Consider the following 13623-nt stretch of genomic DNA (forward strand, 5'->3'; position numbering starts at 1 on the left):
ATTTCAAAGATTTGCACTCTTCCGGTGAAATAGTTCTAGTATATAGGCATGTCTTCATGAATATTAATTAGGTGCATGGGCTGATGATGTCATATCCCCACTTGTTCTTTTGTATTTAATTATATGAAATTAGGTTTATTCAAAATTTTCCTCCCAAGAACTAAAAAAATTGGATAGACAACTGATTAAGTGCATCAGTTATTTCTTGCTGCAACTTATTTCATAATAATGGAGACACATCATTTACACATTCATGAAAAAATGAAGCAATTATGATTTCATGTAATAACATAAGAAAAGGGAAAGTGGGGAAGTGACATAATTAGCCCACCTAATGAATATTCATGAACACATGCCTAGAACTGTTTCACCAGAATAATGCAAATCTTTGAAATTCAATAACTTAGCGTTATTCTTGTTGGATGACAAAGGAGAGAGAGAGTGAGATAGGGGGGAGGGTACAGCCTGAATTTTGAAACATTAATTCTTAGTTTGTGCGAAGAATACCAATGTTCACATCCATTTCCAATTTAGATGACAAAGAAATTTAGGAAGTTTCGACCCTGACAAAAAAGGTTTGTTGCATAATATCCATCAAAAGATTTAAAAAGTTATTAGAATTTATTTATTCTTTATTTGTGACGTCACATGCGAGCAGCTTCCCATGTATCGTGAACAAAATAAAACACAATCAAATGTCATTTTCTTAGAAAAATGAAAATTTGTTACTTCAGTATTTATATACTATCAACAGACTTAATTATTTCACACCCGCTTTTAAAGGAAGAAAATATTTAGTCATCGTCAACCATTATAGTTGAAATTTATGCATGTTAAAGGTGCAACTGCTCGTATATGACGTCACAAATCTTATTAATTCCGCATTATAAAAATCTTTAGTGAATTTTCCTCAAACCAGTTTACCAATATTGTGTCTTTTTTCTTATATTTTTACAGCAAACTTTTCGTCAAGGTGAACTTCCCTACTCAAATCCAAAGTACTTAGCCGCATGTCAAATCAAGACTGAATGAGAGATCATGTGGGGGGGGGGGGGGGGCGGCCCGGACCTGGCCACGGAGGATTATCTATATTGTTGCTGGGGTGCTGTGACAATGCTCAGGCACATGGGCGGAAATCTCAGGGGACAGGGAGACGCGTCCCCCTACCCAAAATAGTAGGGGGACACAATATCAAATGTCCCCCTATTGATTGTTGGTCTTTTATGATTGAAAGAAATACATCATTCAAAATCGAAATAAAACATATAATTCAGTGGACGAAATTACCTTACATTTTTGGTGATAACCTTTTTTTTTTTTTTTTGCTTGACAAATTTATTTAGGTCGAAATGACCTAAAATTTGAGGTGGTAACCCTTTTTTTTTTTTTTTTTGCTTGTCAAATTTTATGGCAGCCCCTGGCCCCCCTACCTTTGGGGAGAGATTTTCGCCCTTCGCCCTTGCCAGTAAAAATATAATAATCCTCCGTGGACCGGGCTTTGGGGATGGAGGGGGATAGTCATCATATCTGAGATAATGGGCATGTCTACCTCCAAAAACAAAATGTTGATTCTAATAAGAGAAACGGTGAAATAATAGTGATAGACCTATATATGCTATATGACATTCAGAAATTTTGATCATTTATTATAACAACCCCCCCCCCCCACTAAAAAAAAATATATATATATAGGGCCTACTACGCAGTAATATACGAGTGAAATACTTGATAATGTTACTCACTATTTCTTTCTTTTTTATTTTAATGTTTGAAGCATACTATTTTTCATTTTTGTACTGGTCTGACTGGGCCGCTGAGGCAAACACGAATTTCCGGTTTATCCGTCCCATCATTCACGTGGTGATTGTTGACATGTTTTGGCGCGCCTGAGTTGTACAGCTGAGCAATTCCGCGCGAATCGCGAAACTGTGCATGCGATACTGTACGGTACATATTCGTGAGCGAAAGAGCAAGCCCTGCTCCACGATACTTTTCGCGAGGATCTTCCGGATGCATGGTATACGAATGAACGTGTCCAGCTAGCCGGGCATAACATTACCAATACCAGTTCTACGCAGTAAAATATTAGGATGAGACAGACGTCGATGTTTTAGTACCAAAGTCAGCCCGTTTGTGGAGCCTTATTTCGTGTTTTGTATGCGGCGGCAGGCACAGGTGAGGATCTTGATCCTGAACTGAACTTGAACTTGCTGAAGTAAAATTTTAAACTTATTTATTAGGCCTACTTGTCTTAGACTTTGTCAGTTATTAATATTAAGCCAACTTCCAAGGAAAGGCCAAAAAGCAAGACAAAGGCTCACGTAATCGTAAGCTCAGTCAGAAAGAATAAACGACAACGTTATTTATTACGAAGTCGACTGATTGTGATTCAATGTGTGCAATGCAGACGCAGTTCATGCAGTGTCATCATACCTTTAATTAGGTCTGTTTTCTTATTTTGTCATCCTGTAGTCTGTAGACTTTGCCATAGAATCCAATGTCATGAATCAATTACAGATGTGTCTAGATTACAATGTCGCCGGTGTGACATGTTATTCCTCATTCTGAGTCTGACTCCCGTAGCCAGGCGGCTTCTAGAGAGTAAAAATCATTTACTAACGTAAGGTTACTCTCATACGAAGCCAGGCAGTCCTCCCCATTCATCTGCGTGTACCGCAAAAAACCCTGAAACTTTCGCCCCCGAGATTTCTACTCTCCTTCTAAAAGATCTAGCTCTAAATCATGTGAATGGGATAAAACTTCATTTCCGACATTTCTACGCTCTCGTTGTTATTTTTAAAACAAAAATTCATCAAAAAAATGAAAAAATATTGTGAAAAGACGGAAGAGACTGCCCGATGTTTACGCCGCCATCTTGTTTCTTATTATACTTCCCCAACGTTACGCGACGCTCGCTTCTGGGCTTCTGACCTCAGTGAGACAAAATTTTGGGTGGAAAAAATCATGCTTTTGTTGGTGTTGTTTCTTTTGTCCTTTTGCAAAGCAAGTCTCCAATGTGGGAGATTGTCTCCCCTATTGGAGAGAGTCTCTCATATTGGCCGTGCGCCTCTACTGGCAATTTTGGTGAAAAGCGGCCGCAGAGCGCTTTCCGACCATCGCCTCTGCGCGAGCGCACCCGGCAGCCGGGCTCCCGGGCTAGCTGCATCATGCACGCATGCCCGTTCCATAGGGATGCATACGCACTCACACGCTGGCGATCCGTTCCAAGTACCCAGTTTTCACAAACATTTGTACTTCCAAAGCCCGTTCCGAGGACCCTCCTTTTTACAGTAAGCCCGCTCCCAAGGCCCCCGTTTTTTGTCTTGCCCGCGGCACACCCCTACCACTTTTTTGGTTGAGTGCCCCCCCCCCCCCCGGGGTCTGACTAACTTTGAATCTAACTTGGGTTCTCATATCAGACTCGTAATCAAATATCTATTCTAGAGGGTATGGTACTAGATCTAGTAACTTAGATCTAGCATTAGATTTTGACATCTAACATTAAATCTTATAAAAACTAATAATTAGACTAGTCTATTGTCGTTGTGAATTCTTTTTGTCTCTTAGAGCCAGGTTTAAACTTTAGCCTAGGCTGCCAACTCTTGTTATATTGTAACTTTCATTTTGATAGCTCCATCATCATGATCATACCTCTGTTGATCAACTTATTGTCATACGAGAAGTCTCAAATAAATGCAAACTCTAAAGAATCTAGCATTTAGGCCTGTGATTATCCAATTTGCAGGATTTGGTAGATCTTGACTGACAGTGACATTATTTAATCTAATAAAAGCTCTGATGAGTTGCACTCGTTTGTAAGCTTTAAGACCACCAAATGACCAATGTTAACACCAAAACGAACTTGAAATCATCATTTTCCCCTTTCCCTGATGTCAAAGCCAAAGGTCTAGAATGCCAATACACCGTGTTGCCGACTTGACATGATCATCAACACATAAGAACATCATCTGTGTTGGCCGGTCTTACTAATAACTTTATTCCATTATAAATTTCTGTTTTAGGTTGTTCTTCATAGACGTTCACATGTTGCAACATGATACAGTCCAGACTGTGAGGTACCTGGCTTTTTCTGTGTTGATCTGACGTGGAGAAAACCATCATGATGGTAACGGCTGCAACGGATGTTAGCCAAGAAGTTTCCTCGTTCCAGACCGTCTTGGGCAAGCTGCAGGGCAAGCAAGATGGCGGATCGAGCGAGGACAGGATGGTTGTTTACGAGGCAATCTCCAAGTAAGACAACTTTAAGGATCAATCTGTTATTACTAAGAATAAATGTGGATAAAAATGAACATTAGCTCAACTCGTCACATCCTGTATGTGTGGTTATAGATCTACATTGATCCATTAAAATATGTTATGGATTGGCTCTGAAAAGATCAAATTTCTTTAGAATGTAGTACTACTATAATGTTTTAACTATTATAGTACTTGCTATAATGTTTTGAAGTTATTTGTGAGGAAGCAAGAAATGCAGAAACCCTCTATACATGCATAGAAGATTCTTTTTCTAATTCAGAATACATGTAGCTAAGGTATTCTTAATATCAGTATTCATTTTCATTACAGAAGAAAGCAAAATAGAAGACACTTTAAGGTGGTTACTATGGTCAGTGCTCTCATAAATCACTTACAGGGGGTGTAGTAAATTTTTTAGTTCAAATATAGTTGACAGTAATTTTATTTGTTGAATTGAACATTGATTTACGTCACTTGATATATTCGCAAAATTTCACCGACTGCCATGAACAAGTGATCGACTGATAGAATAGTCCCTGACTGGCAATCTATATGTGAGAGGTTAAAATTTCACTGGTTCCTAGTTATATTGCGACTCACATGTATTTTGATGATGGAATATGCAATCTGATTTATTGCAAGCCAGAAAAGTAATGTTTTATTATAATCAATGTTCTTGATACAGCTGGTTTAATAATAATGATGCAGCAAGGATAAAGGACAGCGCAAACATAGATGTCGGCGTCTTTGTTCGTCAGTTCAGTACCGATGTCATGTCAGAGGACACCAGCATGGTCCAAGCTGCTCTTGTTGCTATGGGATTCTGCCTCAATCAGTCGGGGATCTTAAGGTAAAATGCTCCCTCCTTAACCCCTTGATAATTCTTTAAATTTGCAACTATCTTATTTGTCTTTTATTGCTGCATTTTGTAACTTTCAGATTCTATGTATGTCAAGCTAGTCACATTGGAATGACAGTTTCACAAATATATGTACATTTGTTTTCCTTTATTTATCTCGCCTTTCTGTATTGCTCAAAGAAATTTCCACTAAAGTTTTCAAAATATATGTGTAATGTTCTTACATTTTCCAATCATACTGAAAATAAGATTTAAATACTGGTAATAATTATTCAGATTAGGCTACCATTTTTCTTAAAATTAATTTACTCGTAGAAAGAAACAATGCTTCAATAGTTACTTTGTTCCATTCATCCTTTTGTCACCTTTTTATTTTATTTTCATTTATCTTTACAGGGCATTTACAAATGAACAGTGTAGTCTTGTCGTGAAGGCATTGTGCAATTGTTTATTGAAGACGGATGATAAGAGTCTCTGCACCAGAGCGTTATGGTGTCTCGCAAAGCAAAACATAAAACCAGAAATCATCAAAGGAGAGGTAAACTTTTCTCAACAGTTTTATTTTTATTATTTGGGTGATGACACGACATTTGCTCCTCTGGCAATTGCTCTGGGCTTAATTTTGTCTAAGATTTAGGGTAAGGGTTGCAATAGGGTTTTATGTTAGGTTTAGGGTTAAGTTTAGGCATGGACCTATTACGAATGGACATTCAACGAATCCCCTCCTTTGGGCCTATGACCGTCACCGCTAATCCTTTTATAAACATAGTGCTGGCAGCTGACGCCCATCAAGCCGGTCGTAAAACTCACTCTCACTGATGGACAGCGGGAATTAATTGTACGCTGCTCCTACCCATTGCAATGTTGTTCGTTCACATTATCAAAAGCAACGCACAGCAGCGAACGTTAGCGCTATGAAAATGATAGCAGAAACAAGAAAACAGGCATGCATAAACATATTTTTTACGTACATCGCAAACAACCGCACATGAAATGCATTGACATCACCTTGCAGATCCGTATATCTACGGCAAAAAAGCAGTTGAAATTTGACGGAGAAATGTGCGGAAAAACTTTAAAAATGCATCTTTTTCGGACAGTATTGCTGTCGATGGTAGCGCTTACCTTCGGTCAGAAGTTGATTTTCATTTGGGCATAAAATCCACAGGATTGATGAAATTTAACGGGATTTTTTTTTATGGTCAGACGACAATCGCACATTATAGACAGCCTAAAATAATGAACTGAAAAACCGGATATGAATTGCGCATTGCATTCTAGGTAATGTAGGGACTTTCCCTATTGGCAATCGTGGCTAAAACATGACCGTCTTTGGTCGAAAGAGGGCCAGTGATCGATCGGTGACGATCAATGGCCGAAAGGAGCTTGTGTAAACAATCGCCCCGGGCGGTCGTCGTAAAAACCACGTAAAGAGAAAGTTAAGGGTTAAACAGCGATTTTGACAGCTGTTGTTCTCGTTGAATGTCCATTCGTAATAGGTCCATGGTTTAGGGTAGGGTATAGTTTTTAACCCAGGGTTGAAGTTGATCATTAGATTAGTGTGTGGAATTTAGAGTAGAGCAATTGTCGCCATCTGGAGCAAATGTCATGGAATTTATATGGATATGCACATGTGAATTGTAGAGTACTTAATAGTTTGTACTAAAGCGAGATAAAGGATAGTCAGAGATGTGGGAAATCAGAAGAGAAGAATGTCTTTAAGTGGAATAAAGATCGGTCAGTCACTGCTCAGCAAAGCTTACAAATGTAAATGATTGTCATTGGCATAAAGAATATTTTATTCACTATGTATAATTTACAGATGTATTTATTATAATACAGGGGCCAATGTCATAAAACCTATTACCTGTATAACAAATTATAACAATTTTACAGATTGCACGATAGTGGAAAGAGATTATTTTTTACTGTATGTTCTTTGGAGAAAATATATATTGGTGTACTCTGAAGTAGCCATCTCTGAATTTCTCCCTGCTTTAGATCCATACAATCCTATGTAGTGTTGAGAAAGCTGTGCAAGGGGAAGGAAGTGCCAAATCGTTGACTGTGCAACATGAATCGATTGATGTCATTATCAGGTAAGCAAAAAAAATCTTCCCTCTGTCCTTTTCTGTCTTCTTCGTCCTCTCAATCCTCATTTTTCTTCATTTTTTGTAAGTTTTATTAGAATCCAACATGTGCATTAACTCATTTATGTTTCTTTCTCCTCTTCCCTATTAAGTTTCATAAGAATCCAACAGTTCATCGCTTTACATGTACATTCACTGATTTTCTCTCAAACAACCTTGCAACTAATATTTCTTTCTGTCAATTTTTAAAGTTCACAAGAAAATATGGAGTAGCTACTTTCTCTTCTCTAGAAACAATGGTACATAGTGATATTTTATCTTTGAATATGTTCACATTGAAGTATACAGACATCAATGTTTGTCTTTCTTCTGTTCTGGTATTGTTCACCATTTATGTATTATTTGTTGTGCTTATCAGGTACTCAGTTAACTACAGAAGAACTGTTCAGTTGAAAAAGTAATAATTTTAATCTCTATGTATCACATTTCTTTGGATTTTAAACATTACAAATGACAACAGCAGTTATCAAGGCGAGGTTATCAAGAAAACTCTTTTCCAAAATTTTCTACTGCCAGGCTACAAGAGCAGCTTCCTGAAGACATGTCTCACCATGCAGCCCGCTGGGGTAAACTCCTCCTCCCGAACCTGGTCCACATGGCTCCAAAGATCCGGGACCGGGCCATCCATGCCACCCACCTCGGGTTGGTTGCCATGGTGCAGGCAAGGGTGGAGCTAGTTGGGCCTTTGGTTGCCGATTTGAAGAGCGTCTTGCTGACGGAGATGGTGAAATTGTTTCGGGCCAGAAATGAACTGTCAATGTTGAAAGTATGGACGTACTATGTCACAATACTGGGGAAGGTGAGTATGTAGGTTGTGGGTACAAATTTGTAGATAAATTCTAGTTGTAACCAACTCTAAAGGGCATCTTACAGAATCAGAGAAGAGCCACTGAAATATAGGTAAATTTTTGTATGAATATAATAAAATATATTAACCAAATGATGCTGGAAGAAAATTAGTCATTTCTCAATAAATTGCAAAGTAAGCATGGTAGTTTTCATCAAACAGGTGATTTTTCCAAGGTGCTTTGCTGATGTATGCCCCATTTGAGAATAGCTATGCTGGAGACATAAAAACTTGTGGCTCTGTTGACCCTTTCAAGAATCTCGTCAAAAACTTTCTGTTCTTAATTCTCTATGCAACTTGACACAGTGAAATTGATGTTTTTTATAGTCAAATTTATATCCATTATCTTTATTATGTGTCTATCAGTTTTGCTATTTTTACCACATATTTAATTAAGGCAATATTTTATAGTGTGCCATTGAATAGACAACTAGGTAGTCAGTGCTTTATAAATGCTATATTGTTATTATGTTACATTATTTTGGTTAATGTTGGACTATTTTCTTGCCTGGGTCACCTCTATTTCTTCCCTCCACCCCCTTCTCCATAACTTCCTGAAACTTTCATACTACATACCTTGTTCAATAATTTTCCTTTTCTAATTGTTTTTTGCAGACGTTGCACAAGGGAGGTAGTCTGATAAACAGTCTTCTCACTGTTATCGAGCTAGGTTTCAAAAGTCCACAACCCGAAGTTAAGAAGACGGCGTACAGGAGCTGGCGTGCACTCATCGATAATTTCAGTCTCGATCTGGGTATGTGTATGTATGTTTTTTGTTATGAAGTTAGCAATTGTTCTTATGTGTTACAGTTTTTGATGTATGTCTGGTTGTTGAAAATGGATTGATATTCATCTCTTACATTCATAGCCATTAATTCATCTTTTTCAACTTTCTCAAATTTTTCAATAAACTTCTTTCTGATGGTGGAATACTAGAATTGGCATCTGTGCTTTGTCAGTTTAGCTATTGATCATGCTCTTGATTTAATTGATAGATTGTACATGTTGGTCAGTGCAATTGTAAATGTTTTATGCTCATTACGAGGCCCTCTAATATCATCAGTTGATCTGAGATTTGCTCCTAATGATTGCTCCTGTCTTCAATATCTTGGCAGACACAGTGATCAGAGTTATGGATGATATAAAGTAGGATTAGGGTTATTGTAGATTTGAGGTCACAGTCTTTAGTTTGACTTAAATAAATGAGCAGAATTTCTGCCAGACCAGTTGTCATAGTACCATACGGTAAACTAGTTCACACCCACTCTTGATTTTCAGCTATCTTACATATTTTGTTTTTCAATTCTTTTGCCTTTATCCAGACGTCCTGAGTAACGCTAAGAGGTTGAAACTGCTCATGCAGCCATTCCTGGCTACCAGTATCAGGTTTGAAAGCGTGGTTCATACCAAGTTGGATACTTGGTGGTATCTGGTTTCATCCCTGGGGACGAGGTTGCCGTCTACATTTCAAGTGGTAAGAAAGTGCTTACATTCTAATCCCTTCATGATCGCTTAACCCATTGCCAGCCATTGCCTATGGGATTCACAGAATACAGATGTCAACAGGTTAACCCATTTTCTGCTGAAACCTGGATGGTCCCTGTAGAAAGCCTATGGGAGTGATAGCTTTCAGTAACAAGTTAACCCATTGCCTACCAGGTGGTCCCAGGAGAAAGCCTGTGGGAAAAAAACACAATTCAGTAGTTAACAGGTTAGCCCATTGCCAACTGGAAGCCATTGGTCCCTGTACAATGCCTATGTAATTCATAGAAATCAGTAGTAATTGGGTTCAAATGCAGGAAAGTTTGTCACTGTATGTTGACTTTATCATGTCAAAAGATTAGTTTTATTTCTTGGGCATGTTTCACAAAGAATTACAACTAATGTAACTTTGTCATTATTGTAACTTTCATGGAAACCTTGATTTTGATTGGCTGCTCAGCACCGTTACCATAGTAGTTGCCATAATGATAAAGTTATAGTAGTTGTATCTCTCTTATGAAAGGAGCCCCTGGTTGTGAGGGCTTCCAAAAAGCAATCCTTTAAAGTGGATCTTTCTACTATAATATTCCTGTGGAAACTTGCAATTATTGTTTTCAGTTTTCCCACATATTTTCTGTTCTTTGAGACATAGAATGGTCTATTGAAAGTAGATCCGTCGCAGCAAAGCCAAATTATAACAGAATTACAAAAGGCATGATAAAGAGTAATGGTAACTAACAGGGTAAACTGAAATTGAGACACATCACAGTATGAATAACAACAAGTATAAAAACCTGATAAAGATGGTGAGCGCTGTCAAATAAAAATTCAATTACACCTTGAAAAAGCTAAGATTGTCATTTGCTGGTTTAATTGATATTTTCCTTTTGTTTTCAGGTTTGTGCACCCCTATTGCAGTTTACATTGGGATCAATAAGAACCGGTTCGGCAGGGGTCGTGACCCCTAACAAAGGAGGGTCTGCTGCGCCCCCGTTCATGCAAGGTTTTAGCACCCCTCAGGCAAGAACAGGTAAGACGGCACTCTTCCAAAAGGTGTCCCTAGTTGGGTCTAAAAAGGAAATTACTTTTTTGCCCTCATCCAACCTACCTTAAAATGACAAAAATCAGGGTCGCTTTTTTTTCAGTAGGCCCTAAATATACGAATATAATGTTTTTGTGAGAAAATGTCAGATTTTGGCAGAGAATTTGCTCAAATTTGTATTTAATGCCTTTAAATAAAAAAAATAGATAAAAATGCTATTTGATTGCATGAATAAAAAATCTAATGCATAATATTCTTTGTGCAGCTCAGCAGAAAAAAATATATTGACCAACTGACCCAACTTTCCTATTTTGGTCATGTGAGGGCAATTTTGTAGGCACTATAGGGCTGCTTTGCTTAATGATATGATAAGCTGTTAGGTTTCACTACATTATACTTTTGGCAGTATCTGTTCATTTAAGGTTTCATTGTCCATATATAAGTGAGTCGTTTCCCCTATTAGAACCCTCCTCTGTCCTGATAAAACTGCCATGGTTAACAAAGGATAGAAGTGTTCAAAATGTTTTGTGGAAAGTGCCCCCCATCCAACATGTCTTTCACAAAATAACAATTTTCCTGTTTTCTTTCTGATCAAGCATTGCTTCCAGCCACCAGCCCCATCACCCCTCGTCTGAACCTATCTCTGAACGGCACCGGTGCTCAACAGACGTTTGCTTCCGTTCAACTCAGAGGGGTTCGTATGTTGGCAGCCATCTTGGGTATTCAGGAGCCTTCGAAAGCTGCTAAAGGTGCTTCAGGTGAATATAAGGGAAGGGGGGGGGGAGGTTCAAGAAATATTTTGCAATAGATTGAAAAAGTATCAGAGATATCAATTGCAAATTTATTAGAACAGAACATCTAAATTAGTTCATGAATGTAAGTTAAATGTTGGGCCATAAATTGCTTTCTCATTGATTTTAGTATTTTGATATAAGATTCTCAATACAAAGATACCTTTGTACATTTTGCTTAGCTATAACAGTTTATTTTCTCTTTCCCTATTATCAGAAGCAATAAGTAAAGTACAATTTTTTTGTTTGCATAACATGATTATCCTCACTGCAACTTAATTTTACTTTCATGTTTGCCTACTCACAGATTCAGTAGATATATTACTCTTGTACATTGTGATTTCCCTTTTCTTTACAAGTACATGTAGCCTACCAATTGCCCTTTTTGAAAAGCACAGTAATCCTCACTGCAAATTCATTTTGATAAATCAAACATTGCTCTCATGTTTGCCTATTCACAGATACAGTAGATGTTCTACCCCAGAAATTATTAAGCAGCCCTAGTGTTTTCAGCAAGGTTGCACCATGTCTTGCCCCCTATGTAATGGATGTCTTGTTCTTACAAGATGAGACAATAGGTAAGTGATTTTATCACTTCATTTAAGTATTGTGGCAATTTGAAAAAAAAAAAATCGGCCCACATTGAGGCCAGTCAAGACATTCATGGCTGTAGCCTTTGATGGCATTAGATTGATTTAACCCTAACTTAGGCAGTGGTATTATGTGAGATCATATGGCAGGGAAGGGTCCTCACATTCCCTCTTGAGATCTTGGCCGTTTCCTGCATGATTGCACTGAAAATTGGCATGCACGTTGCCCACAACCTAATCTACAAAAATTGTAATTATTTCATGAAAATTGCTTTCAGTTATTATGCTAATTTATGTTAGGAGTAAAGGTGTTTGGATTGTTTCAAAGGTAACAGGTATGTGATATTATTCTACATGTAATGCCTGTGCTGAATGATGTGTATTATATATATGTTTGATAAACTAGTAATGTGGATCCTTGTAATTTGATAAACCATCCTCGTGTCCAAATCATGACTGGTTACTAGAACTAGTCATTAGTATCAGTCAGCAAATTTTTCTGTTAGCTAAAATAAATAATAGTAATAATAATAATGTTATCTTTTCGAGCGCACACACTATCCAGAGATGCTCATGGCGCCAGCGCAGCAACAGTTCCTTTGGATACAAATATTTTATACATATAAACAACTGCAAAATAGAGATATAAATAAAGTTGACAAAGAAATCTTAAATCACTACAAGTACAGTCTTGCATCATCACCACTGAAATTCCCAGCTACATCCTGGTGGGGCCTGGAGCCCATGTGCTTGCTGCTCCGTTCACCGACAATTTAAGGGGCAAGCCCGGTCAGCTCAGTACTCACAGGAGCTCTAGCAAATAAGGGCACCAGCCCCTATAGGAAGCCAGTCAGTCCAGTGTGTAATGATAAAAGAGTGTACTTTACATATATTTATATACTATATATATATATATATATATGTGTGAAGTTATACATGTACAACAGCTTTGGCAACTCTTATTTAAATATTGTGTGAAAGAAATGGATGAAGAGAACAATGGTAGGCGTAGCTTAAATCAAGGTTCCCCAGAGCTATCTACCCTTTGGAAAAATTATAATTTCCTTTGTATATATATATATATATATATTTTGGTTGTCTGGTCAAGTGATAGAGTTCACCCAATCATTTGTGATTAGGATGCTGACTATTTTTCTACGTTCAATGAATCCAGGTGATCTTCCGCTTAGGATATTCAGCGAGTTTGTTAAGCAGGTTGGAGTGGTCCTCGAGGGATCATCTAAGCGGGACAGTGTCGGAGTCTTTGCCCTTCTCACAGAGCACTTGACAACAGTCGTCAATTCAAATCAACTACCTCCTTCAACAGTTCTAGTAAGTAACATTTCAGAAATATTTCACAACATTATAGGTAGAAATTGTTTCCAGTTTTGAAAATATATTATTTCCAAATCAGTTAAAAAAAGAAAGTAGTATGGCCATATTCAATGATGTTTGAAGGTTTGCATGGTGGTATGAGCAATCGTGGAAGAGGTTTACGGTACACTGTGTGAAGTCCTGGAGGGACTGAGATAAAAAAAGTGGATAGAAATGGAGGTGAATTGGAAAGGCGAGAATATGGAGGTTTGAAAGTAGAATATTCTTTTC

At 37.8% G+C, this 13623-nt stretch overlaps 1 protein-coding gene across 2 annotated transcripts in view; it reads left to right on the plus strand.

Moving 5' to 3' along the window:
- Window positions 1-1851: 1851 nt before the first annotated feature.
- The window catches only part of LOC129275254 (telomere-associated protein RIF1-like), a 35812-nt gene continuing 24040 nt past the window's right edge, over window positions 1852-13623 (plus strand). For both annotated transcript variants that reach the window (XM_064108819.1, XM_064108820.1), the window contains exons 1-12: window positions 1852-2175; window positions 4023-4251; window positions 4943-5107; window positions 5513-5654; window positions 7118-7215; window positions 7783-8065; window positions 8729-8867; window positions 9436-9587; window positions 10493-10625; window positions 11234-11395; window positions 11890-12006; window positions 13193-13350. In XM_064108819.1, the coding sequence (XP_063964889.1) occupies window positions 4121-4251; window positions 4943-5107; window positions 5513-5654; window positions 7118-7215; window positions 7783-8065; window positions 8729-8867; window positions 9436-9587; window positions 10493-10625; window positions 11234-11395; window positions 11890-12006; window positions 13193-13350 (1680 nt within the window). In that variant the 5' untranslated portion in view covers window positions 1852-2175; window positions 4023-4120. The remainder of the gene's footprint in view (window positions 2176-4022; window positions 4252-4942; window positions 5108-5512; window positions 5655-7117; window positions 7216-7782; window positions 8066-8728; window positions 8868-9435; window positions 9588-10492; window positions 10626-11233; window positions 11396-11889; window positions 12007-13192; window positions 13351-13623) is intronic.

This window comes from Lytechinus pictus, chromosome 13 (assembly GCF_037042905.1).
Source record: "Lytechinus pictus isolate F3 Inbred chromosome 13, Lp3.0, whole genome shotgun sequence".
In the NCBI taxonomy this organism is placed as follows: Eukaryota; Metazoa; Echinodermata; class Echinoidea; order Temnopleuroida; family Toxopneustidae; genus Lytechinus; species Lytechinus pictus.